The 27,320-nt window shown below is 43.3% G+C and overlaps 1 protein-coding gene across 4 annotated transcripts in view; it reads left to right on the top strand.

Annotated features, from left to right (window-relative positions):
• Positions 1-975: 975 nt before the first annotated feature.
• Positions 976-27,320, top strand: part of AMFR (autocrine motility factor receptor) — a 32,199-nt gene continuing 5,854 nt past the window's right edge. The window contains exons 1-12 of one of the 4 annotated variants that reach the window (XM_061375828.1): positions 976-1,260; positions 2,661-2,753; positions 5,654-5,818; positions 7,480-7,632; positions 10,757-10,797; positions 11,580-11,712; positions 12,353-12,486; positions 14,097-14,207; positions 17,642-17,832; positions 19,597-19,700; positions 21,569-21,703; positions 23,111-25,220. In XM_061375828.1, coding sequence (XP_061231812.1) covers positions 1,039-1,260; positions 2,661-2,753; positions 5,654-5,818; positions 7,480-7,632; positions 10,757-10,797; positions 11,580-11,712; positions 12,353-12,486; positions 14,097-14,207; positions 17,642-17,832; positions 19,597-19,700; positions 21,569-21,703; positions 23,111-24,295 — 2,667 coding nt within the window. In that variant the 5' untranslated portion in view covers positions 976-1,038 and the 3' untranslated portion in view covers positions 24,296-25,220. Of the gene's footprint in view, positions 1,261-2,660; positions 2,754-5,653; positions 5,819-7,479; positions 7,633-10,756; positions 10,798-11,579; positions 11,713-12,352; positions 12,487-14,096; positions 14,208-17,641; positions 17,833-19,596; positions 19,701-21,568; positions 21,704-23,110; positions 25,221-27,070; positions 27,207-27,320 lie in introns of those variants that run through there. The other 3 variants (XM_061375830.1, XM_061375831.1, XM_061375829.1) reach the window with 3 other exon arrangements.

Below are 27,320 nucleotides of genomic sequence, written 5' to 3' on the forward strand. Positions count from 1 at the left end.
ATCTCTGCTATTTTCCTTCAACATTTTACTTTCTCGGAGGTTGCAAATACCAGCCTTTATAGTTTTGCTTATTTCACATGTTTGGCTAAGCATCAGTTCCAGTTGTATGTGTCACTTCCAAATGTCTTCAGCCTTCCACAGTTTTCCTTAACTCTTTTGAAGACTTGTTCCCGAATTCTGCCTCGGATCAGAAGATGCACTGTTGCTTGTGTGCTCTCCTCTTTTGCAGAGGTATTGTTGGAGAGCATGTGCTGCCAAGAGAATTGAAACTTGCTGTGGTGCTCTGTTCTTTTGCCAGGTGTCCTGATAAGCTGTGTGCAGAGCAAGTCCAAGAGCTTTGTGTTCTGGTCGAATTGAAGCTGTACAGTGTAAGATTGACCTGGAAAAAGTACTGGAAATGGTAGCGGTGGAACTGTTCACTTCAGTCTTGCAGAGGAACATCCAACCTAGATGTATGGTTAGCAGAATATAGGGTTTCTTATGCTGCTGCCACAGGGGGAAGATAAAGCTACCGGGGGAGTGTAGAACAACAGGTATTGCATAGGGAAGCGAGGAAGGGAAGGTGGAAGTTTGGAAGCTGGATACTGTGACACCACGTAGCACCGCTTTCGGGGCCTGGCGTTTAACAGCCCCATGCACCATCTTCCCTTGCTGCACGGTTAGTTCCACGCTACCCGTGCGGGAGTGCTGCAGGGGCAGCCTCCACTCCCTGCCTCTCCCGTACCTCTCCCGGTTTCACGGGTACCGAGGGAGAGCTGTCCTCTTCCCGGCTCTACACTCCCCGCCCCTGCTGCTCTGGCGGAGGCCGCCCCAGGGGCCGGGCCGGGCAGGACGAAGCAGGGGGTGTCCCGGGAAGCACCGCCCTGGCCATGACTCAGCGCGCCGGGAGCCGTCTGAGACGGGGCGGGGCGGGGCGGGGCGGGGGGGTTCGGGCACGGGCAAGGGAGGGGCGGTGGCGGGGCGGGTATTAGGCCGCAGGAGCCTGGGCGACGCGGTACGTTGGAGCTGGAGTGGTCGGGCGGCCCCGAGAGGTTCGCGATGCCGCTGTTGTTCCTGGAGCGCTTCCCCTGGCCCAGCCTCCGCACCTACACGGCGCTCAGCACCCTGGCCCTGCTGGGCGCTAGTCTCAGCGCCTACCGCGCCCTCAGCCAGGCCCCCGGCGTGCCTGCGGGCTCTAAGTCGGTCGAGCACCCGCGCCCCGTCGGGCAGCGGGCCCTGGACGTAGCCTACTACCTGCTGTCGGACAGTCTCTGCGTCTGGGTGAGTCCGGGGAGGGCGGGCGGCCGCGGGGCCTGCGGGCCCGGCCGGTCGGGCGCCGCGGCCTGCGGAGAGGCCTCTGTCGGCTCCTCAGCGTCTCATTGTTGTTAGGAAGTTGCGCTCGGGGTGAGGGAGGCGGTTCTGCGGGGCACGGAGGGGGCGCCGTCGTACCGGCTGCTCGCTCGGGACGGGGGGATGCACCCCTGCATTCCCCGGGCCGCTGGCGCTTCTCTTCCTCCCTCACGTGGCTGCGTTAGAGCCGGGCGTCCCAGCCAGGTGCTGGTGCCCGCTCCCCCTTGGCATGGGCGGGTTTGGGGTGAGGCTCTCGGCGGTAGGTGCCCGGTGGGCGCTGCCCCAGGTACTGTGTGTCCCCTCAGCTGGATCTGTGGAGGAGACCACCGGGTGCTCGGTTTGAAAACAACGTTTAAAGCCATGCCGGTGAGAGGAAGCATTCTCACCATTTAAGAAAAGAAAAGGAAATAATACTGTAGCTCTTTAAATCCAAACCTGACAATGGTATATGCTTCTTGACTCACTGATTTCCATAGTTTAAATAAAAGCTCATCAAGGGGATATCAAAAACCTAGCTGAGTTGCTGCTGTTGAGCTTTGCCTCAGTCAAAGGTGGTATTAGTTGGGCATCTTTGCAACCTGCTTACTTGACTAAGGCACTGGGTTTTGAATATACCAAAAACATTCAGCCTTTTGAAACTTCATCTTGGGACTTTAAATTAAGAGCTCTGGAAAAGTTTATTGTGTGGCCTTTAGAAATGACTGAGTGAGGCTACTTCATCATCTTCCCCTCCCCCTTTCAGTATTCTGTGTAGGTCAGAAGTTAATTACGAGTGTCTTTGTCAGATGTGAGAAGCGGTTTTCCCAGGCCTGTGTATTCTGCTCCTTGCTCCTTTGCTTTAAAGCAGTTTCCCAAGCAGGACTGAAGTACATCTGTTACAGGAGGGGTAATGCATCTAATGCTTCCAAACAACATCTGAATCTTGTATCTCATTCCTGTAGCATCAAATTCACACTGGAGTTTTCTTATGTGCCCTGTGTTAAACAAAATGAGCATCTCGGGGATCTGTGAGTTTTGTCCCCGTGTTCCTCGGTGCCCAAATGTGTTTATCCATACAAAACAATTTATTGTGAAGAGGTAAGCTAGTTTGTTGTCTATACCAGTGTCTCAAACTGACCATGTTAGTATTTCTAGAAAAAAAGTTAAGTGATTTATCAGCTACTCTGTGTGTCTTGGAATTGGCCAGGCTTAAATTTCACCCCCTCAAAAAACAAGACAACCAGTACTGTTCTGTGAACAATGGCAGGCTTTGTTAAACTTGTTAATTCCCTTTCTCTCCCTCTCTAACTAGGAGGGTAGTATTTGTTGCTGACTACTTGCTTTCTTTCCAGGTACTAGTGAACACTGCCTGCTGTTTTCTGATGCTGGTGGCCAAGTTCATCCAGTGTATGGTGTTTGGTCCTCTCCGTGTCAGTGAGAGGCAGGTAAGACAGCAATGTGTTGTCTCAGATGTGGTGTTTTGTGATGTCTAGGTGTGTGGCTGGTGTCTGTGCAGTTCTGTATGTAATTGCTGAAAGTACATAAGAAGAGCAGATTTTAGGCCCACATAAAGTTAAATCTCACCATGTGGTTAGCTAGCATAACCATAGGCACAAGTTTCCAGTTGATTTGTGAAGGGAACTTTTTCACTGTTCCTATTGTATAAGCCCACGATCAACTTGAAAATCCTGCTTCCTTAATGAATTTGTCAGATTTCTTGCAAGTGCAGTATTTCAGAATACTTGTAACATGGGTTTTGCCCTGTTTGGTTTGTACTTGGCAGCATTTCTCCACTGTGTTCCGTAGCCATTTATCAGCGCTGGCATTTCGAGTTCCCTCTTGTACTTTTTTTTTTTTTTTTTTTGTGCTGTGATGCTGGAAAAGTGCTTTATGTCCTTATATGCCAAGTGGATGGTTTATGTGCCCTTATGTTTAAGAGGGAGTAGGGAGGCATATGCCTAGAGAAAGGAGTTAAGCAGGGCTGAAAACTCAGGTGGTTTAATCCTGTCTTGGGCTAGGTGAGAATATTTTTAAAAATTCAGCAATTAAACTACAAGTTTTTTAAAAATAGGATCCTGCAAAAGATGACAGTAGCAGCAGCAGTTTGAATAGGATCGGTGTATTTTTTTAAAAGGAAGGTCAAAGGCAGAAGCTGCTCTCTGTAAATGCAGTAGAGGTGGTTTGAAGTGTGTTCACATATTTTCATTAAAAAAAAAAAAGTGTGTAAATGCAGTTCTTCAGGAGAAATCAAGCTATGATGATTTTTGACATGCAGAACTGAGGCACATAAAGTTTCACTAACAACCATGGGTCTCTCAAGGCCTGTTGTATTTGTTATTCACAAATAGAGCCTCTGAGTGAAGTCTATTAAAAACAAGGCACTATCAAACTCCATTTTGGTTTACTGTTTTTATGTTTTATGCATAAACACAGATTACTTTTCCAGACTCTGTTGAGCACAAGGATGTGGAATTTTAAACAGTGATGATTTCAAGGATGTTCTTTATCCTCTTAAAAAGTGAAGAGAAAACCAGGAACAGTGTGGATCCATTTGTGTTTGGGCAGTGGGAGTATGATTCTGTTCCATGTAAAGGAAAGCTGGTTATTAATACTGGCGAGTCAAAATCAGACACATCTTGAAGGAATTCTAGGACTGTCTTAACTAAACTCCTGGTGATTTCATCATGGTCTTAACAAAGCATTATATTTCATGAGTGTTTTTATTCCCAATGAACTGGCTTGCTATCTGCTGCTTGAGACCATCGTATTGTTTCTTTCATACTGCATGTGTGTGGGAATAGGTTCTTTTTCATTGCTCATTCGTCTCATTCTCCACTGCAGGCATTGTGCTTTTTAAGAGCAGACTTTGTCATCTTCCGTTAATCATCTGTGCTTTTGACAGATTCTTGGAAGCAAGGTACTAGGCTATTTGGGCATTTTGTATAACTAACCATGGCAGCTCTCCTAGCAGAGACTGCATTGTGTTCACAGCCTGGTAGCTGTGTTGCTTGGGAGTGAAGAATCATAGAATTATAGGATGGTTTGAGTTGGAAAGCACCTTAAGATCATCTAGTTCCAACCCCCTGCCGTGGGCAGGAATGCCTCACACTAGACCATGACACCCAAAGCTCTGTCCAACCTGGCTTTGAACACTGCCAGGGATTCTTTGGGCACCCTGGTCTGGTGCCTCATCACCCTCACAGGGGAACACTTCTTCCTTTAACTGAGATCAAACTTGGTTTGTCCTGGCACCTTAGGCTTAGCATCGGGGTGTGGACATTCACACTTAAGAGACCTGTTTTCTCGGTCACTGGAGAGCGCTGTCCAGTGAGGCTTTACACAGATGGAGTTTTAGGTGGGTAAGTAAGTGAGGATATCCATGTTGGTGGCACTGTTCCTGAGGGTACCATGTGTAGGACATGCCCAGCTCCTGGTTTGTTGTAAGGCATTAGGCTTAGAATCAGGGTCTGGATGCTTGCAGTTGGGGAGCTGGTTTCTGGGGTGCCCGAGAGATTTACCACTTCCTTGGGCAGCCTGTTCTTCTGCTTCACTACCCTCACAGGGAAAAACTTCCTTATATCTAACTGAGATCAAACTTGGTTTGTGCTAAGCTAAGAGTAACAAATGCTATTCAGGATGTGTGTGCAGCAGGCTTTTGATAACATATTCGTATATTCTACTTTCATCTTGTTTTTCTCCTATGCAGTGTGTCCACCCATAGGTGAATCTTTGGATTTGGCTATAAGAGGGTCCTGCTTTAACACCCTTAGAAAACTAACCAGCTTTATGCCAGATCTGTAATTGTTTACTCATGAGGCTGTGCAGTTTCTCATGATCTCACTGTTGTCCACACCGAGAACGTTGGCCAGTCGCCCCAGTGCGGCCAAATATGAAGGTCATAGAACAGCTGCACACCTATGTTTGCCTGCCTCCTTTAGACAAACAGTCATGATGAACGTAACCCTATATACTCTACTGAATACTCTGACAAAAAGCATACTTTATGTGTCTCAGTCATGAGAAGAAATACAATCTCAGCTAAGTTCCTATCCGTTACAATCATAGAATCAGGTAGGTTAGAAAAGACCTTTAAGATCATCAAGTCCAACCTTTAACCAGGACTGACAAGTCCACCATTAAACCATGTCACCAACTGACTCGTCTACATGTTTTTTGAACACCTCCCAAGATGGTGATTCCACCACTTTCTTGGAAAACCTGTTCCAATACTTGATCACCCTCTTTGTGAATACATTTCTCCTAACATCCAGTCTAAACCTCCCCTGGTGCAGCATGTGGGTTGTCAGTACTTTCGCTACAGTAACCAAATGTTTTTCCTTTACAGCATCTCAAGGATAAATTCTGGAATTTCATTTTCTACAAGTTCATCTTCATTTTTGGTGTGCTGAATGTTCAGACAGTGGAAGAAGTAGTGATGTGGTGCCTTTGGTTCTCTGGACTTGTGTTTCTTCATCTTATGGTTCAGCTCTGCAAGGATCGCTTTGAATATGTGAGTTTTGATCGCAGAATGTTTTCTGGGACATGCAAATTTAGTTCCTGGTTGAGCACGGCTTCCTGATCAGTTACAAACAGATCATTTAGAACTTTTCCCCACCCTGCGGCTCTGAACACGTGCACCCCCGAGTAGCCTTAAAGTGCATGTCAAGTGTACTGTTTCAGTTTTCCTGTGAGACAGAGGAGCTGAAGATACTTCCTTTGATAAACTGCAACTTCTGTGTGCCCTGTAATTACTACTACATAACTCTGTGAGATAGCGCTCCTTAGTGAAGGAATCTTGACAGCAGAACATCCCTTAGGTTGGTGCCCTCTAGAATTGGTCCATGAACCCTGTTTCTGTGCATTCTGCGCTCAGGTTTCAAGTTCATTTACATCTACCAAATGTTGTCTTTATACAATGCAGCTTTCTCCATAAGCTACATCCTAGTTTCTGTTAATACATAAATTCAGTAGAGATGCAGAAACTGAAGACTAGGCAAGGAAGAAGGAATTGGAATGTTAACAGTAACATCTTTAAACTTATATAATGGACGTGAATTTTCCTCATATTCTCTGTCATGCAAGAGAAGTTTGAACTAAATTGAATCTGTGAAAATGCTTTGCATTTAACTTTTTTTTTTTTTTAATTACTATCCAGTAAGGGCTGTTCCTTCATAAGAAGCTAAGCATTAAGCTTGAAACTAGATTGGTTGGGGTTAGGAAAATGGAGTCAGAAGCAAACAAGGCAATCATCTGGTATTTTTAATATTGTTCAGAAAGCTGTAAAAGAATAAAGCTCATGTGGGAAAAAATCCTTATTACATTCCTTCTGCATTCAAAGCATGTATCGTAATTCTTTACTTGAACAGACAGTACTTGTGTGATCTGCCTTGCAGACTCAGGGGGATGTGGAGCTGAACCAGATATAAAGGAGGAAGATAAGCAATTTAAAACCAAAACATGTGGATCAACTTCATCAGTCAGACCAGTGGGAAGTTTTGGGCAACTCATTCTTTCCTTGTCCTGTTCTTACCTTTCATGCCCTGAAAACAAAGGACTGGACTACCTAAATGATTTGCCTTTTGGGTTGTCTTTGATTTCGACAACGTAGGTGTAGCCTACTGTTAAGGTAGTTTAGAGAATAAATACACTCTACATGCTATTGAATGAGACAACTATTTTCAGCAGATTCTCTCCAGGAGTCTCTAGCTGCAGGGTAAATTTTCTGGGGGAGAGGTCTCCTTCTTCCAGAAGAAGATAGCTTTGGAAGAACTAGAGTCTATATGTTAAGGTTGGGTGTCTTTCTAAAATGCATGTTTATCCTAAGCAGATGGTTTAGATTTGATGCAGAAACTACTGTGTGAGAAAAGTGTCTGGTTTTCTTGCACAGGTGATCTAGACGTTGCATCAGATAATTGTAATGATCTCTTCTGGCTTTAAAAACCTGGTGACTGTAAATGACAGTGAAATGAATGAGACTTTGGGAGGGTGTCTGGTTTTAGCTTTATCCTGCGTCATCTATTACTACATTGTGTGGTTGAGGTCGTGAAATTGGTTTTATTGTAGAAAGCAAAATATTTTCCTGGATGAGGACTTGTTTGATGAGGTGACTATGGAAGGCAGGGTGGATGTACTACTTTAAACCTGTTCTGTGTTTATATATTTGTGTTGCAGCTTTCCTTTTCTCCTACCACACCTATGAGCAGCCACATCAGAGTCCTGACCCTGCTGATAGCCATGCTCCTGTCCTGCTGTGGATTAGCCCTCATCTGTGGTGTTATTGGCTACTCTCATGGCATGCACACATTGGCATTCATGGCAGCAGAGGTGAGACTTCCTTCACATGTGTTGTGGTTTCTGCTTTGCTTTTCACCCTTTACGTGAGGGTATGCAGTGGGTTTTCTCTTACTTTCTTACAAGGAAGAAACTCAAGATGCCTTTTCGTGTTTTGGAGTAGTTGCTAGGTCTGCATGCTTTCTCTCTTTAGAGTTTAAGCCTTCAAAAAATCTTTGTCTGAAGGAGAGAATGAGAGGATAAATCCATAGGATGATGCTGAAACCAAATATGAAAAAAGTAAAGGTTGTGCTTCAGGAGTGTTGCAAGAAGGGTTAGTTGAAATGGCTGCTAGGGAGGGAGAGAATGTGTATAGAAGTGTAATATGGAAATGTGCATCTCAGCCTGTTCCTTTGAGTTTGTATTTCCTATTTAATTTCTCCCCAAAAAGAATGAGATGGTGTTTGTGCCAAGAGTAGTGTCTCACCCGAGATGAGCAACATGTGTTTGTGCACTCCTGAACCTTTGGCTTCAGGGAGTAAACAGTATGTCTTTTGGAGTGAATATCAGCATGTTTCTAATGTTATGGCGGGTTATTGCTCTCTGCCTGAGAAAGTGATAATCTTCAGCAGTGTGGAGGTGTTGTGGTTTAAGCCCAGCCGGTAACTCAGAACCACGCAGCTGCTCGCTCACCCCCCTGCCCCATTCTTCCTTCACCTGCTCCCGGAGGGATGGGGAGGAGAACTGAAAGGATGTAACTCTCATGGGTTGAGATAAAAACAGTCCCATAACTAAGGTATAACACAAACCACTACTGCTACCACCAATAATAATGATAAGGGAAATAACAAGGGAAGAGAATACAACTGCTCACCACCCGCCAACTGATACCCAGCCTGACCTGAGCAGTGATCTAGCCCTTCCGGGTAACTGCCCCCAGTTTATATACTGGGCATGACGTGCTGTGGTATGGAATACCTATTTGGCTAGTTTGGGTCAGGTGTCCTGTCTCTGCTTCCTCCCAGCTTCCCCTCTTCCCTGGCAGAGCGTGAGACCCAGAAAGTCCTTGGTCAGAGTAAACATTGCTGAGCACCAACTAAAAATGTCAGTGTTATCAGCACTGTTCCCAGGCTGAAAGTCAAAACCACAGCACTGCACCAGCTACTAAGGGAGAAAAATGACTGCTACTGCTAAACCCAGGATGGTATCCACCCCTTATTCCATACCATTCACGTCATGCTCAGATCCCACATTTTTCAATATGCCATCACTCTTGTCTGATACATGTGTGCATATAGATAGATAGATAGATAGATAACCAGTATAAATGGCAAGTCAGTTGTGTTAGCACATCTTGGTACAGATAACAGGTAGCATGTACGGTTTGGTTTTCATATCCTATCTTGAGCTCATACTTGGAGTTAGTCAGCTGATAGTGGGATAATATGATGCTGGTCACACCACAGTTCAGTTATTTCATACGTCAGCTTACTTTTCGCAAAATAAGAGAATATGCAAAGCCAGATTTGTAACTACACAGTGGAAGGGTATTGAAGATTTGCGTCTCTAATAGGTAGGGTCTCAGTGGTGCTGTATCTCTTGCCTTGGTGTGGCAGAAAGATGCATTGGCTGTGTGTTAGCATGGTGTAAGTTTATCAGGGAGTGTTGCAGCAGCCAAGGGTTGCCTCATTCGTGCTGTGGTGGTGTATGTGTTTTGGGTTGCAGGATGTGGCCTCGCTATTCATTTCAGTGAGTGCTGTTCTGTCTGCTCATGAACAAAGGAGTGGCTCATTCAGCAGAAGTGTGTGGTGCTCAGCTAAGCTATGGATCTAAGCCATGGATCCACACATCCTGTGGTGCTGCTGCTGAACAGCAGAGGAGGTTTGTGGGGAGGGGGTAAGAAGGGGTCTCCCACCCTTGTTTGCAGCTATTGGCGTTTGAGGATGCTCCTGAGCTGAGGCTTATGCAAGCCTTTTGAGTCTGATAGCCTCAGGTGGACTGTGGAAACTTGTCTGATTGTTTATTGAACTCATTTATACTTTGGAGTCCACAATATCCAAAGGCAACAAATTCCACATTTAACTCAGCTTCGTGTACGCAAAAGAGCTCTTTTGGTTGTTCTGAATCTTCTGACAATGTCCTTGCTGTCATCTTATACATTTATGGTGAAAAACTGTGAAGAATCATTCCCTGTTTACTCTTCTTCATACCATTTGTGATTTTATAGACCTTCCTCCTGTTCCTCTTCTGACTTTCCTTCCAAGCTAAAAAACTCTATTCTCTTTAATCTTTCCTCATTTTATCTTGCCCTTTAATTAACATTTTAGATATGCCTCATCTGGATTGGGCAGCTGTGAGTAGTTTATTTGATTTTAATACCCAGCAGCGATGTAAGTGGAATAAAACATTTACGCTTCTCTCTCTAGAGGTACTAGCAGCGACACCTCACGGCAGTCCTCAACCTCTCGGCAGAAAACATTAAATCTTTCAAACTAAAATGTTTTCCTGGTGGTGGCTTGCGTGATACTGTTCAAGGGGACCCTGCCAAGTGTATTGTATTAGTGTGTATTTAATTACATTGTTACATTAAAGCTATTCATCTCTCTCCTGACTCTGCAGACATTGATTTAGTTTGATGCTTAAGGGTTTTCAATAAAGCAATATAGATGTTTTTTCTTGTGTTTTAGTTAGGCTTCCTTTGTTCTTGATTGTTTGTAAGTATTTTCTTTCCTGCAAAGGATAGATATGAAATGTTCAAATGCTCAGGGAGGGTTGAATAGGAACAGTCTTTTGACTATACATTGAGCTTTTTTGTCTTGCTATGTGGTATTTGAGAATTACAGTATAGCAAGTAATGTCCAGTCTGTCTATGTACTTTTTTTTGGTAAGAAGGAATTGCTCCATTCCTGTAGTATCCATCCTCTGATCCCATGTCGTACATCTCAGTTAAGGCTGTATGATGATAGTGATACTCAAATCTTAGAATTGTACCTTGCAGATATTTTCCTGCAAGGCTTCTCATGCTGCATCCATTATCCCTGGATTTGAGTGCCTTCCAGTTGGAACTTGTTAATATGCTGCAATAAATGCGTTTTAGCCCTTTAGCGCCTGCCTCTGGACCACTATCCCTCCTGGAATGTTAACATATCTTTTATTTCCTTTTTCTCCTCTTTTGCAGTCTCTGCTTGTGACAGTTAGAACCACTCATGTGATTTTACGGTGAGTAGCTCATGTTTTGCAGGATGGTTGTTGAAGAAGGTGATGACTATCGCATGTTGATCTAAGAGGTGTGTTTAATTACCTTGCTAAATTGCAAAAGCACATTTGGCAGTGGGCAAAGGTGCTTAACTTCAGCCTGTGCTATTTTTTAAGCATAAATTCTGCAATGCATGGATAGCTTTAGTGGGTGCTAGTAGCTCGAGGCATGGATTAAAATGGATTGGTGCTACTGTATGAGAGTTAATACATGTTACTTAATGTCATCCTACTGGAATGTACAACTACTACAACTGCTACAACTTCTGCTTTGGAAGAGTATCATGCCTGTGTATCTGTAATGCACATGTGTGTGCAGATGTAGGATGTGACATGTAGAGCAGAACCTCTTTGTCCGGGTCACTGCTGGCATTTTGGGTCTGTCACCGAACTGTAATGCTTCACCTGGGAAACACCTCATGTACTGGAAAGTGTGGGTCTGTAGTTACAAAAATCCCTTTTTTGGTACATGCAGAAATTTTTAGCAAATGCGACATCTTTGTCAGTTGGTGGTATCTGTAATGCAGTGTGGGCTGAGCACTGATTCATTGCTTTTTGTCTTTTTAAAATGTTGCTGTTTGAAACAATAACATTAAAGAAAAGTCCCTAAGGAACATAAAAAGTGTGGGCACTGGGCTCAGGAGGGGTAAAGAATCCATATCCAAAAACTGTTTGTAAAATGGAGAAAATGGTTTGAATGCTGGAGGTTTACAAAAAGAATAATGTTAATTTCTCTGCTCTTACAGATACGTAATTCACCTCTGGGATCTCAGCCATGAAGGAATGTGGGAGGGCAAAGGCACTTACGTCTACTACACTGATTTTGTCATGGAGCTCACCTTGCTTTCACTGGACTTGATGCATCACATTCATATGCTGGTATGAAATACTGGATCTAATGCTGAGCACACAGAGTGGCCGTAAAGTAAAGGGTACTGGGTGTATGTGTTTTATATATTTTTTTGCTTATTTTATTTAAGTAAAGACGAAAATGTATGGGGGTGGTTTCTGACATTCTTTACTCTTGTATAATTGGCGTACTCACAAATAGCTTTGTTATGGAGTATTAACTACTGTATTAACTACTGTGTAATAACCTGTTTAATAGGTGTTTAATTAGCTTTGCTATTAAGTAATACCAGCCTGACTTACTTTCATTGGCAGCAGAAGACATAAAGTTGCACAGGACCAAATACAGTTTATTCTTATTATAAATGCTGTGCTGCTTAAGTTGTATCTGAAGATGGAGTGGTAGTACCTGTGAACATAGAATCCTCACCTGGTTTGAGTTGGAAGAGACCTTAAAGCTCATCTGGTTTTGACCACTTGCCACAGATAGGGACACCCTCTAGTAGACCAGGTTGCTCCAAGCCCTGTCCAACCTGGCTGTGTGTGGTTAGTCTGAAAGTCTCAGTGAAAGAAAAATTGTTCAGTGCTGGTTTCACAGTTTCTTTCCCTCATAAGACCTGGTGCAGTTCCTTGTGGTAGTTTCTAATCACCTTTCTGTTTTTTCTTGAAGCTGTTCGGTAATATTTGGTTGTCAATGGCGAGCCTCGTGATTTTCATGCAGCTACGCTACCTGTTTCATGAGGTTCAACGAAGAATATGGCGGCATAAGAACTACCTCCGTGTAGTGGGAAATATGGAAGCTAGGTGAGCCTTATATTTGCCCTGGGATCTTGGAGAGAGGAGTCTGATGAAGAAGTTGGGATTCCGTTAGGTTCATTTCATACGTGATGACAGTGTAAGCTGGAAAGATGCAATCTTGCAAATCCAGCACTTAAGTCTTTACACTTAAGAGTGTGTTTTTACCCATTTTATTTGTTACTTGGGACACACTTTCTGATTTTAACAGATACGTAGAATTGACTTTTATAATAGTAGTATTACTGATAAACTATTACTGGCAGCATGTGAACTCCCCAGACCAGCTTTCCTCTCCTGCATTCCCTTGTCACCCCAGCAGGATAGCATATATAAGCTCTACAGAACTCTGCTTGTTTTAGTTGTCAGATACTGGTTTTGGCTATAATAGAAATAAATTCTTTTAATTTCATTAGGCTGTACTATTCAGGTATTGGAATCAGAATATTAATTACAGACTGCTTTTGGCTTTAGGTATATATTTATTAAACCTGAACCCAACTCTGAAAGACTCTGTACTTGTAGGGGAGCTGAGAGCACTTTGAGATTACTTTAGTCCATACCTCTGTAGTGAGGCCATCTAGAGGAACTGGGACACCTGCTAAAACTTGATATTGTGCCAGATACGACTGCATCTCTGATCCCATGTTTTCATAAGTCAGCTATGACTTTAATGACTTCAAGAACAGCAGGGAGTTTTGCTCTTTCTGTACATTGCTGTACTGTTTTCCTTGTGGACATCAGTGGGTTTGACTAGCTCTGATGCCTTCTACTGTAGTCCAAGTGGACAAAGAAGTCTGACTTATCCAGAAATTTATAAAGGGCTTTTGCTTTTTTTTTTTTTTTTTTTGTGAGAAGTCATTTATTGGCTGTAATATCAGGTTAAGAGCTGCATAATAAAGTTCATCCACCATGCTTCATCTCTTTTCAGTAAGATGCAGCCACTAAACCCCTTTAAGCTGCTCACAAGCCTGTTTTGAGTTGCAGGTGCCTCAGACTTCTTGTCTGAGTGACTTGATGTGTTTCTGTCATTCTGATTTTTCTGGAAAAAACACATTCTAGCTTCCTCCTAAACCAACCAACGTCAGCAAGCTCCCTGCCTTTCTGTAGTCGTTCTTCAGGTATATTGCACACCAGCAGTACTGTGAAATGGTACACAGTTAATCTCTCTGTTATCTGTGTCTGGTTGCTACATAGTAGCTGCTTGGGTGGTGCTGTGGTTTAAAAAGAAGATAAAGGATTAAAGATAAATGGGGGTTGGTAAAATCTGAGACCAAAACTAGTCAGACCATAAATGCTTTTGATCCCAAGAAGACATCTTAATGGGTACGGCTGTTAAAACTCATTTAGAAAAATGACATAAGCCAAATCTAGACAGATTATAACTTGAAGTTCTCAACCTCATCATATGCCTTGGAAGATACTAAGTAAAAACTTTTTGCACCTGGGAGGTGTGGGCTGAGCAAAAAAAAAAAAAAAATGTGTTTGTCTGAAAAGTTAGCATGGAGGATAAGGCTTTCTCAGTGTGGGATCCTCTAGACAGGAGGCCATCCTGAGCTGGAGGCCATCCTGAGCTGGTGTACTCATTACTTCTGTCTTTTCCTTTTTCTTCTTTGTAGGTTCGCAGTTGCAACACCGGAGGAGCTAGCAGCCAATAATGATGACTGTGCCATTTGTTGGGACTCCATGCAGTCTGCACGCAAACTCCCTTGCGGGCACTTCTTCCACAAGTATGTTTCTGGGGCTGGAGAGGGTGCACCTGACTGTGGAAAGGGAGGGAGCTATGGGCATGTCTGAAAGTTACAGCAGGATGACAAGTAATGAATCATCAGCAGAGCTGTGCGTGCTTAGTGCTTGGGTCATCTTGTTCGGCTTCTAATAACAAAGCACAAAGTCATGTTCACATCAGTTGTTTCCGTGTTTGAGTTGTTTCACCTGGTGCATTATTACCCCCCCCAGGTGAAGAGTATGCATCTTGTCAACTAATGGGAGGTAGTGTTGAGTTATGGTATCTCAGCTACAAGTCTGTATCCTGCCTTGCTGTGTAACTGCTTGGTAAAGCGCATTTTTTTTGCCCTTATTTTATCCTACTCATCAGCTATTCCATGAGGGCTTGTTGATTTTAGGGTGAGGAAGCAAGAGTGGAGTTAGATCCTCAAGTAACTTTCACATACCAGCTTTAAGAAGAGAGCAGGGAATATTTTCATATAATGTGGTGCTTGCATGTTGAGGCCCCAAGGACAGTTGTGAAGGCCAGGCCTGATTAAATGATTTCCTGGGGTGATGAGTCCATCTAGGCTGTAAAAGAGGGTGACCAAATTAGCTGTAGAGGCCCTTAAGCAGCTGTTAGTTGGAACTGAAAGGCTTTTGGCCAAAGGATCTCTCTATATACTGTGTCTTACACTCAACGGGTAGTGAACAGTAGCAGTTGCTTGTGGAGACAGTGTGCTGTGGTAGATGTTCTTTCCTTAGATCTTCTGTAGCAGTGCTTACGTTTTCATACTTGTGCTTAAACATGAAAGGAGATACGGGGATTGAATCAGGAATTCCTGAAGTTCCATGTGATTAACATGCATGTTCCATTAGATTGTCCCTGTTCCACTATATAAGGAAGTTACTTTCTGGAAATAGCCTTTTACTTTTCTGGTAACTGTCAAACCAGAGGTTGTAATCTGTGTGCTAATTTGTTGTCATTTGTGACAACCCTTGCCATAAATATTTATATGTGTTCCAAGAAGCCTCTAAGGAGATAATGTGCCTCTGTAGCAGACTTCTATTCCAGTGCTGCTGAATCATGAATATCTCATCACCTACTGAGCACTTGAGAAGCCCAAGGTCTTCTCTTCAGAATTGTTTTTTCTGTATCTTTTTCTGAAGCTGAGTTACACTTACATTGTTTGTGCATTTAGGGAGGGAACCTGTTACAGTGGATGACTTAACATGTGCATATAAAACCAGATGCAATTAACAACCTTATTTACAAGCTAAGAATGGTTTCTCTCATAAAAACCTGGTGATTTTGCCAACAGGCTTAATTACATGGCATGCTTTATCATGGCCATTTATTTGGCGTAGAAGAGAAGATGGTAGGGAAAATTCATATTGTTGTGATCAATTCTGTGCCTTAATTTTGAGGAATTTTAATGGGAGTAGGTGTCTGAATATCTTAGGCTGTGTTAAAACTCTTTTATCTTCTAGGAAACAGTCAATTTCAAAAGAGTTGTTGCTCTGAGCTGATCAGACCTGTTGTTAGTCATCCTAGTGAGAGGCTTCAGGCAGCCAAGCCCTTCTGCCTGTGGCACAAAATGGGCATAACCACGGCTGGCTTACTGCAAGCATTTAGAGCTTGGTGCTGATGCAGCCTGATAGGGGTCTGTGCCCCTTCCAGCATCTCAGTGGTTGAGCTGTTGAGGAGCACCAGCCTGGTGGTAGCTTGTGTCACTCTGCATGTTTCACGGATGACCTTTTGAGTACAAGTCTGCCAGAGGTTTGACTTTGCTGCGTGCAAGGTGATTTTGCTGTGGACGAAGTTGGACAGCATTGGCAGTGCTAATGTACTAGCTGTGCTGATGACCAAGGTGGTAGATTTTTACTGTAGTGCTTTGGTTCTGGGAAACCCATTGTTGTAATTTCTGAACACTGCATATTCCTCCATGTAGATATGATGGAGAACACTTTAGCAGTGTGTTTATAGGCTACAGCTTCAGGAGCTGTGTGGACTGTTTGTATCTTTGACTTTGCATTAGTCCTGCAATTAGGACTTTTTCCTTGTTCTGTTAGCCTAAACCTGCAACTTGTGCCTTTATTTGCAAATACACAATTTGGGAAACAAATTTATTTGACCTTGTTGCATATCTTCAGGGTCAGGCTACAAGTTTATCTTACATTTTTGCGTATCTTCAAGGCTAGGCTGGATGTAGTTCTGGACAACCTCATCTAGTTCAAGACATCCCTGCTCATTGCAGCGGGGTTGGAGTAGATAAGCGTTGAAGGTCCCTTCCAACCCAGAGTAACCTGTGATTCTAAAAGACACCTGGAGAGGGACTTGTAGTGACAGGAAAGGGCATGAGAGGGCATGTAGTGACAGGAAAAGGGGAATGTTTTTAAAGTGAAAGAGGTAGCTTTAGATTAGACATTAGGAAGAAGTTCTTCCCTGTGAAGGTGCTGAGGCCCTGGCACAGGTTGCCCAGAGAAGCTGTGGCTGCCCCATCTTTGGCAGTGTTCAAGGCCAGGTTGGACAGGGCTTGGAGCAACCTGGTCTGGTGAAAGGTGTCCCTGCCCATGGCAGGGGTTGGGACTAGATGAGCCTTAAGGTCCCTTCCAACCCAAACCAGTCTGGGATTCTACAGCTTTCTAAACTACTTTGGGACCTTCTGCTGGAACAAAACCTACCCAGTGAGTGGGAAGTATGTGTTTTAATAAAGTTTTGTGAAATTCAGTACTTCCATACTGAAAATTAGGTTTAACTTGCCAACAGATACCACAATTTGGTCATATCAGTGTGAATCAAAAAGTAGGCATAGCTCTGAGTGTTTAAACCTGCACTTTCTGCAAGACAGCAAATGTTCAGAATTAAGTAATTAAGTAAGTTCAGAATTAAGTAAGCATTGTAATGGCACAGCATTGTAATGGCACAGCACTCATTAGTATTTAATAAATCTGAGAGTTCCCAGGGTGGTACTTTAGTGGTAATTTGGGTATTGGTAGTGTCGAGAAGATACTAGAAAAACTTTGAGGGTGCCATTGCCAGATCACACCATGAGAACTGCTATGAAAATGTGTTAGTGTATATTAAATATTTGTCCAGTTGGATTTTGTCCTTTTTCAGTTGGAGATGGTGAGAGAAAAGCTTTGTTTCCCTTTCCAGGCAAAGCTTGTTTGTTCTGAGCTAAAGAGACAACAAACTCGGAGAGAGTTTTAAGTTTGTAATAAATCTGCATGCTTGCTTATAAAAAGTGAACACTTCGTGTTTTCAGCTGAAAGAAATGAGAAACCTAAGCCAGAGCCATCAGGAGCTCATCAAGTGTATCTCACAAATTATCTCTGAGCAGTCTGTACACTGATGTTCTCTACAGAATCTGCTACAGCTGCTTGATATACTTGTGATACTGGTGTCTTGGAAAAATGCTGCAAGCTCTTCGTATTATTACTGTTTTCCTGTCAGCTCGTGCCTGCGGTCCTGGCTGGAACAAGATACATCTTGCCCCACCTGCAGAATGTCTCTTAATATCACTGACAGCCATCATGTGAGGGAGGATCACCAAAGGGAAAATATGAATGAGAACTTGGGCCCTGTGGCAGTAGCAGAAGGCAGACCGCGCTTGAACCAGCACAATCACTTCTTCCACTTTGATGGTGAGCTGATCAGATTTGACGTTGTGCTGTAAATAAGTGAAGGGAGCAGCCTTCTGTAGAAGGTCATTCTGTCCATGCTTCAATTAAAACTCAAACCATGCTTCTGCTTGCATTTGTCAGATATGTGTATGTTTCTTACAGTTCTTTTGCAAGAGCTCAGATATGTAAATCTAAGGTTGTCCAGAGTTACAAAGATCTGTTGAAAGATTTTGTACAAATGCTCTTGTTTTCTTGATTTATTGTGGTTAGCAGCTTTAATACTGCCATTTATTCATTGCCTGTCATGTTAATGAGCAGTATGGGAAATTCATGTGTCTTATTTTGTTACCAGGTGGCAGTTACATCAGTGGCAGTCAAAGAGGGAAAAAAACTGTGGTGCAGTCTTAAAGCTGATCTTTTCCCCTATCCCCTAGCTATATGGGAGGTTGTCAAAAGTCCATTTCCCACTCCATTTGCAAGAAACTTACAATGCTTGGTTAGGTGCAGAAGTTTATTCTTAGAAGGAATCATGTAGCTAGAACAGTTTTTTTTTCAGTGGTGTATTGTAAGTGCTCCCAAAGCAAACCTCATGAAGTTCAACAGGGCCACGTGCAAGGTCCTGTACCTGGGTTGGGGCAATTCCAAGCACAAACACAGGCTGAGCAGAGACTGGATTGAGAGCAGATCTGAGGAGAAGGACTTTGAGGTATTGGCTGATGAGAAGCTCCCTATGTGTGCGCTTGCAGCTCAGAAACCCCCCGTGAGCAGCAAGTTAAGGGAAGGGATTCTCCCCCTCTACTGTGCTCTGGGAAGATCCCCCCCTGCTGTCCCTGCCCATGGCAGGGGAGTGGAACTGGATGAGCTTGAAAGTCCCTTCCGACCTAAGTCATTCAAGGATTCTATGATTCTATGTTGCTGTGATGCTGCAAGCTTACACAGTGACCCCTTCTTCAGCTGTGCTGGTTTTGCAGTTTTTGAAGATTGTGGGAGGACAATAACGGGCAGAGAAGGAACAGACACTTCTAGGTGTGCTGAGGCTGGCAGATAGCTTCTTGCATGGCTCCCACTTTTGGGGTGCTTTAGGTCTCCAAAGGACATTTAAATGTAGGCTACCACTCTGTTTTTGATAGCTGTCCTCCCCAGTGCTCTTGTGTGACTTGGAGACCTCCAACATTACTGTGGAGATAGAAGTGTCACAGAGCAAACCCTGTGTTTACTTAAATGGAAATGCAGAAGGAGGAGGGAGCCAGGCCTGTGCCCTGCTCTGTTGAGCCTAAGCACAATTGCAGCAGTCACTTTTTGTTCAGTTGCTGTGTCCCTTTGTAGTGACATTTTCTCAGTGACACCAACCATGTGTAGCAGACCCATTTTGGGATGAGATTCAGCATGATTAGAAGCTGTCCTTTTTTCAGTAAAATTGCTGGAGTTACTCATGTATTCCAGAACTGAATTTGGCTCTGGCTTGTTTGATTTTTCCCTTTAATGGAAACATTAAAACAAGAAAAAAGGATGTGTTGTTTTCTTGATCCTCTTCTGTCCCTCAGATCGGTAAGTCATTATGATGTGTGTTTGAAGAGAGCATTGGCAGTTAGTTATTTACTCCAGTGAATCAGTAACTCAATGGCTCTCCATGTTTGAGAGACCTTAGGGACGGATTGCAGCACAGAACTTGCCTGCTCTACCTTGTGGAAATATGAAGGCTTACATCATGTACATGTAGAAATACTTTGCCTGCTGAGAACTACAGATTCTTTCTTGACTTTCTGGGTGATTTCTTCTTCTTAGGCTCTCGAATTGCCAGCTGGCTGCCCAGTTTTTCAGTAGAAGTGATGCACACAACCAACATCCTCGGTATCACACAAGCCAGCAACTCCCAGCTCAATGCTATGGTAAGAATGCTTCACTGGTTCATACCTCAGCCTTCCTGTTTGTGCTGGGGAGGGAAGAGGTAGATGGAGAACAAAAGGGGAAAGAAGTCAAAACAGTGTTTAGCTACTACATGAAAGCTGGGAGGTTTTGTGTGAGAGAAGCTTTATTTTAGTGAGGTTAGGGCTATATTTTGTGTTGAATGTGCAAATATGAAAGAACAGGTCTGGGGGTAGGTAAATGGGGAAGAAAAATTATGTGCACTTTCTGAATAGATAGGTAGACTCTTTTTCCTCAATTTGCCTAGTGCAACTTTAGCTTTTTTTTTTAAGTATTTCACTCACAACTTGCAGTAGCAAAGGGTATGAGTCTGTAACCACAGGATTTAGCTGTTAGTCAAGTGGTAACTAATCAAACCTGTTCTATAGCTTTTGATGTTTTTTGTATTTATTTTTAATAGCATTAAGCTCCAAGATAGCTGCTTCTGCTTGAATGTCTCGTCAGTGTGAGATGGAGATCTCTCTAACACAGCCAGCTGTTGCTGATTCATGGTGATGACAGGAGTGTCAAGCATCAAATCCCATGTTTGTTTACTTCATACTCTAATGTAGTATAAAAGAGAAGGGTATCGCCTCATGAAACACTTGGTTCGTTTAGTTTGAGAAGTGCTGTGTCCTTTCAGTTCTTAAAACTGATGTGTACTATAGCATGTTAATAAATGTTCAGCGAAGTATTTCAGGAATGTAAATCTCTGAATGTGAGGTACCTCTTGTAGTCTTTATCACTGTTGAAGCCTCAAGAGGATAAGGCCACAATTTATAGGAGATTTGAGGCAGGGTGGGCAGGGAGCAGTCAGATGTCGGCAAATGATTTACTAGGTGAAAATGCAGGAGCTCTCCATTTAAGGTCAGTTTAGTTTTCCTTTTAGTGGACACAGTGACACAAAATGTTTTTTTGTTAAGAGATGAGTAACGATTTATTAGCATTGTGTATTATTAAAGGTACAGTAGAAACTTGTATTAAAATGCCCTCTTTAACGGAAAGGCCCAGGTTAGTGAACTAATAAAATGTTACACATTTTTAATAGAAAATAAGTGAAACTCTCCTTTGTGTTACTGAAAAAAAACTAGGGAAGTATTTGGAGGGAAGAACCAGAGGCTGAAATGCTAAATTAGTTGTTTTGGTCAGAAGCTGGTACAATGGAGAGTTAGGTTTGCTGTTGTTGCTTGTGTTTGAGCTCACTGTCAGCTGATGCATAATTTTTGCTTTGCTCTGAAGACTCCTTCCACCCTTACTGTTTAAATATCTCTCTTCCCCTTTCTTTCACCTATTTAATTTGGGTATTATTTAAGTAACTTGAAATTCAATAATAACAGTTCCCTGACAACTCAGTTGAATTTACTTGAGCTTTCAGATCCTGTTAAACTAGTTTGTAGGCAGAATAGGTTTTTAAAACATATTCCACTTGTCCTTACCAGTACCATTTTGGAATCCATCTGGGACAAAGGAAAATACCTTTTTTTTTTTTTTTTTTTCTTCTTGATCTGATTTTCAGTCACTCTTGTGAATTTTGTGTAGATCTTTATGAAAAAGACTGTCAGAGGGTTAGGAAGCTTTTGAAACCATTTTGCATTTACAACACTGTTCAGGAATCTAAATTTTTAGGATCATGTGTCTCTATGGATTTGCAGTTTTGCTGTTGGCATTGTTAGAGTTATTACTGACCTGTAAGTCAGTGCCAGCATGGGTTTTCTTTCTCTTGTGGGGGTTACCATAGCATAAACAGCATCTTTGAGCTGGTTTTTTTTTTTTTGGCTCTTTCTGTTGCGATACCTACCAGCTAACTTTTGTTTACTGTTGGTCCTGACTGTATAAACCTTGCTTTCTCCAGGCCCATCAGATTCAGGAGATGTTCCCTCAGGTTCCTCATCATGTAATTCTACAGGATCTGCAGCTAACTCGTTCAGTAGAGATCACCACTGACAACATCCTAGAAGGGCGCATCCAGGTACCTTTCCCCACGCAGGTAAGTTGTAAGACCTTGCACCTACAATAACTTCATTGCTTATCACAGAACTAAGCTTGTTAATAATGAGTGAGGGGAATGAGGTAAGATTCACCAGAAGCACTGGTGAATCCAGCTTAGCTTAATGTGGTATTGCTATTCAGATTTTACCTCTAGGAAGATGTTGCAATCAGAAGCACCAAACTAGTTTTGGCAGTCTAGTGTATGTTATGTTTCTGTGTTTGCAACATCTGACACAGTTGGAATCTCAGTGGTGTGTGACGGAGGTGTACACATCTGTTCCTTGCTGTGGCCATTAGGAGAAGGCCTTTTGATGTGCTAGGATGGGTCTTAGGTTAGGCTTAGAACGGCGCAGAGTTAATTTTTTTCTTAGTAGTTGGAAAAGTGCTGTGGTTTTGATTTAGGATGAGAATCATGTTGGTAACACATCGATGTTTTAGTTACTGCTTAGTGCTTACGGTCAGTCAAGGACTGTTCAACTTCTTGTGCTGCCTTGCCAGTGAGGAGGCTGTGAGTGAGTGGCACAAGAAGGTGGGAGAGGACACAGCTGTGACAGCTGATCCCAGCTGACACAAGAGATATTCCATGCCATATGAGGTCATGCTCAGTGTATAAACTAAGGGGAAAGCTTGCTGGAGGCTGCTGCTCAGGAGCTAGCTGTGCATTGGTCAGCGGGTGGGGAGCAGTTGTTTTTCATTTGCATTGCTTGGTCTTCTTGGGTGTTATTTCTCTCTTTTTTTTAATATAACAATTTAATACAATTTATTGTTATTATTATTATATTCTATTTAAATTATTAAACTGTTTTAGTTCAATTACTAAACTGTTCTCATCTCAACCCAGAAGTTTTTTTACTTTTACCTTTCCAGTTCTGTCCCCTACAGGATACAATTCTGTATCCTACTGGGGGATAGTTAGTGAGAGGCTGTGTGGGGCCTAGTTGCTAGCTGGTGTTAAATCATGACAGTCCTTTTTGGTGCCTAACATGGGACTCAAAGGGTTGAGATAATGACAGATGTGACCAGAGCGTGTTAAAACAAATGTGTTGTAATAATTCTTTATATAAGTTTAATAGTCACTGGTCACAATGTTGATTTATTTGCTCTCAGAGTTGTGCTCAGAGTTCTGTAGGTCCTTACTTGCTGTATTTTTTCCTTTTATGCTGTTTATCTCCTCTGGGGGCTGGGTTAAGGCTGTTCTGTTGATCTAGTAGGTAACACTGCTTACAGGATGAAAAAACTACTAGTTGTGAAGCTAATCTGGTATTTGTACTCATCACTGCTATCATCTCTGTACTTTGAGAGCCATCTCTCAGAAACTGTTAATGATTGCCTTGGAGAGCCAATCAATGAGGGGAAGAAGGGGAAACACTTTCTCTCACTCCTTCACCTTGTCCTTCTCCTCCAGGCTCCTCCAACCCCTTCAACAGACATTGTAGTTCCTCCATCCCCCAGGCCTGTCAGTGCAGCTGAACCGGGGAACAAAACTGTGCCAGTATCGGTTGTCCCTATATGTAAGAAGAAATACTGTGAGCAAAAGTCAGCTCATCTAGTAGGGGAGGAATTGGGTGGGACAGGTTCCTCTGAAGCAGAACCATCACAAGAAGAAGAAGAGGAGGAAGAGGAGGAAGAGACAGAACTCATGAACAAGGCAGTAACCACCCAATCCCTGTCCCTGAGTGAGTTGCAAAAAGATTTCAGACGTCATCCAGGCGAGCACATTCTCACCTGGCTGCTCCGATGCTGGGATAATGGAGCCAGTAGTGTGAAATTGAAGGGTAGGGAAGCCAAGCGGCTGGGATCCCTTTCTAGGAAAGAAGGCATTGACAAATCAATTGGAAGAGGAGTGCAAGTCCTCAGCCTCTGGAGCCGACTTCTGTCAAGTGTGAAGGAACAGTATCCATTCAAGGAAGATGTATGTTACCCAGTCAGGTGGACCACTGTGGAAAGAGGTGTCCGGTACCTGAGGGAATTAGCTGTGCTGGAGGTGATTTATGATGATAATGAGAAGTTATCCAAAGATCCAGATGAAGTCAGGTGTACACGACACATGTGGCAGAAGTTTGTACAGAGCATACCATCATTGTATGCCAACTCGTTGGCAGTAATGATGTGGAAGGATGGAGAGGGGCAAACAGTGGATGAATTGGCTGGCCGGCTCTGGCGTTATGAAGCGTGTCTCTCTTCCTCCCTCACCTTGGCTTTGGAGAAATTGTCCTGTGAGTTTCAGGGACTCAGAGAGGATATATCCTATTCAGCACCTATACGGCCCAGTATTTTGGCTACTAAGAACAAGGGTCCTTCTGCTCAAGAGAGAGAATATAGTGGGTACACACCACGGGGTGCCCTATGGTTTTACTTGCGTGACCATGGAGAGGATATGAGGAAGTGGGATGGAAAACCTACCGCGACCCTAGAGGCACGCGTACGTGAGTTGCAAGAAAAAACAATTGCAAAAGGGGGTTCTTTCAGGAAAATTGCTTCTCCAGTTCCCAGTGGGCAGTTCCCCAGACAGAGAAGGGCTGATCTTAATAAACAGTCTTCCGATTTGTATTTACAAGAAGGGAGTAACAAATACTATTACCCGTACTAGGGGTGCCCTACCTCCAGCCAGGTGGAGGAAGGCGACAACTGGGTATACTGGACTGTGTGAATCAGATGGCCTGGCACATCAGACCCACAGGAGTGAGTATAAAGCTGTAGTAGACATAATTGCACAGCGACAGGGAATCCCAAGAGTTGACTGTACTGCAGGCTGAAGTGAGAATGGGTGGGAAAAGCACCGAATTGTGACAGGCCCAGAGGCTCTGTGCATCCTTGGCATAGACTGTCTCAGGAGGGGGTACTTCAAAGACCCAGAAGGATAGCAGCGGGCTTTTGGTATAGCTGCCTTGGAGATGGAGGAACTTAAGCCACTGTATACTTTGTCCAGTCTCTTGAAGGACCCTTCGGTTGTGGGGTTACTCAGCCAAGTGGTATGCTGCTGTTGATACTGCTAATGTATTTTTCTTAATCCCAGGGATATGATTAACGAAACAACAACCATTTCTCTGCCAGCTAGTGAAAGGGAAACACAGGCTTTCTAAGGCCTTTTGGGGTTTTAGAGAATGCACATCCCAAATTATGGTCTGATTTAAAGCCTTCTCTAGCAAGTGACCCAGAAGAACAATTTCAAATGAGGCCCTAAGCAACAACAAGCCTTTGTGCCAAAGGTACACCACGTAGATGCTTATGTACCCAAGAGTCGGGCCACTGAGGAACACCAGAACAACCAACAGGTGGATCAAGCTACTAAGATTGAGGGGGCTCATGTGGATTTATATTGGCAACATAAGAGTGAATTATTTTCAGTCTGGTGTCCTGTGACACCTCAGGCTACCAAGAAAGTGATGCAACATATAGATGGATTTGTGATCCAGGGGTAGACTTGACCATGGACAAGAGAGAATTGAGTTAGGCATGGCATGTGGTGGTTATATCACATCCCCTGTCATGCACCAGTCTCTGGGAAAATTGAACAGTACGAACAGTGGGAAAATTGAACAGTGCTGTTAAAAACTGCACTGAGAGCAATGGGTGGTGGGACCTTCAAGCATTGGGATACGCACTTAACCAAAGGCCTGCTTTTGCTCAAGGACCTGGGTGGGTAATGTGGGAGGATGGGGAAGTCTAGTGTGTACCTCAAGGGGGTTTGATTTTTGGATGAGAATAACCAATGATTTGACTTGTATGATGTTAGTTGCTGTATAATACCATATGCCATCACTGCTGTGGTTGTTGTATACCATATTGGCAGTATTACAGTAAGAATCACCCAGATTAATGAAGAATGAATTTTGATGGGTCGGAACTGCCTTCAACATGCAAGAATCCAACAGCACACACCATCGTCCTACCCTGAAGGACTGTTATGACAGATGGAGCCCCAAATTGTGGATTGAGTGAACTCAGTGGACATTTTAGAGGGATGGCCTATAGATTAAGGGCATGATTATCTGTGTGTATGTATCAAAAGACAGGAGAGGTCATGATTAATTGGGAAGCATTGAAAGGTGTGGGATCTGGGCATGACAAAGATGGTATAGAATAATGGGTGGATAATGTCTTGGTTTCAGCTGGGATAGAGTTATTTTTTCCCTAGTAGTTGGTAGAGTGCTGTGTTTTGGATTTAGTGTGAGAATAACAATGGTAGCACACTGATACTTTAGTTATTGCTTAGTGCTTACACCCAGTCATGTACTTTCCAGCTGCTTCATGCCCGGCCACTGGGGAGGCTGGGAGATGGGGGCCACAAGAAGCTTGGAGGGGACACAGCTGGGATAGCTGATCCCAACTGACACAAGAGATACTCCATGCCATGTGAATTCATGCTCAGTGTATAAACTAGGGGGAAAGCCTGCTGGGATCTGCTGCTCGGTAACTGGCTGGGCAACGGTCGGTGGGTGGGTAGCAGTTGTTTTTCATCTGTATTGCATGGTTTTCTTGGGTGTTACTTCTCTCTTTCTGTTGTTTTCATTACAATTCATTATTGTTGTTATAGTTACTCCAATTATTAAACTGTCTTTATCTCAACCCATGAGTTCTCTTATTCTTGCAGTTCTCTCCCACATTGCACTGGGGAGGGACTGGGTGATGGGTTTAATTGCCAGCTGGTGTTAAACTACAACAACAGGGTATTTTCTTGGTGAAGGAAGGTTGGAATCTGTCACGCATGCCCCATAGCTTGCCCCTGACTGATGTGATTAGACCACAGGATGCATGAAGTGCTTCCCTATGCAGTCTGAAAACACATTACATAGTGCCAAATTCTAGTGAAAAAACACTCAGGATTTGTTTTTGTTTTGTTTAAATCTCTGCAAATGCAGTATATTCAGTCATGTATCAAAACTATATTGAAAATGCCCTAACTAGACTAGAGACAAATACTTGCTCAGTTGAATCAGCTTTTCTCGGTGACTCTATGTGCAGAGCCTTTAGAACATTTCCAGTTGATTTCTCTGCTGATGGATAATTGAATTGTACCACTTAGGATGGTTTTCTGCAAAGAAAGTAGTCAACAAAATGATGTCTTGTTCTTAATTAGTGACAACAGATTTCAGTAAAGCAGTCTGGGGACAATGTTTCTGTTAACAGTATCAAATTCTGGTCCTGTGTGCATCAGATAGTACTGTTATCTGGAGCCTGTGTGTGGGGAAGCTGAGAGAATTCTCTTTCAACACAGTGCATTCTGTTTGCTGCTAACTTACCTGTTTCTGAATTGAACATAACATATGATGTTGCAGAGGGCAGAGTCTGAATGTGTTTGAACAACTCATTTTTGTTTTGCCATTTCACGCAGTGTATTAAACTCATGATGTTTGCATTTCAGCGTGCAGATAGCATTAGACCTGCATTGAACAGTTCTGTGGAACGGCGTATTACTGATCAGCAGGATACTGAAACTGTCACCCAGGTAATTCGGCACAAAAATGGGCAAAAAGCATAATTAGATGCTGCATGAACAGGTAAGTGCATTTAGTTCTATACCAGATAAGGTTGGTGATGGCCTTCTGCACATTTCACACCAGTATTAACACTGCCAGGCAACTGAAGTAAGACTTCAGCATGTAGCTCCTGTA

This window comes from Neopsephotus bourkii, unplaced genomic scaffold (assembly GCF_033783945.1).
Source record: "Neopsephotus bourkii isolate Nb327-2 ecotype Australia unplaced genomic scaffold, CSIRO-AGI_Nbou_v1 NB_1678, whole genome shotgun sequence".
NCBI lineage: Eukaryota > Metazoa > Chordata > Aves > Psittaciformes > Psittacidae > Neopsephotus > Neopsephotus bourkii.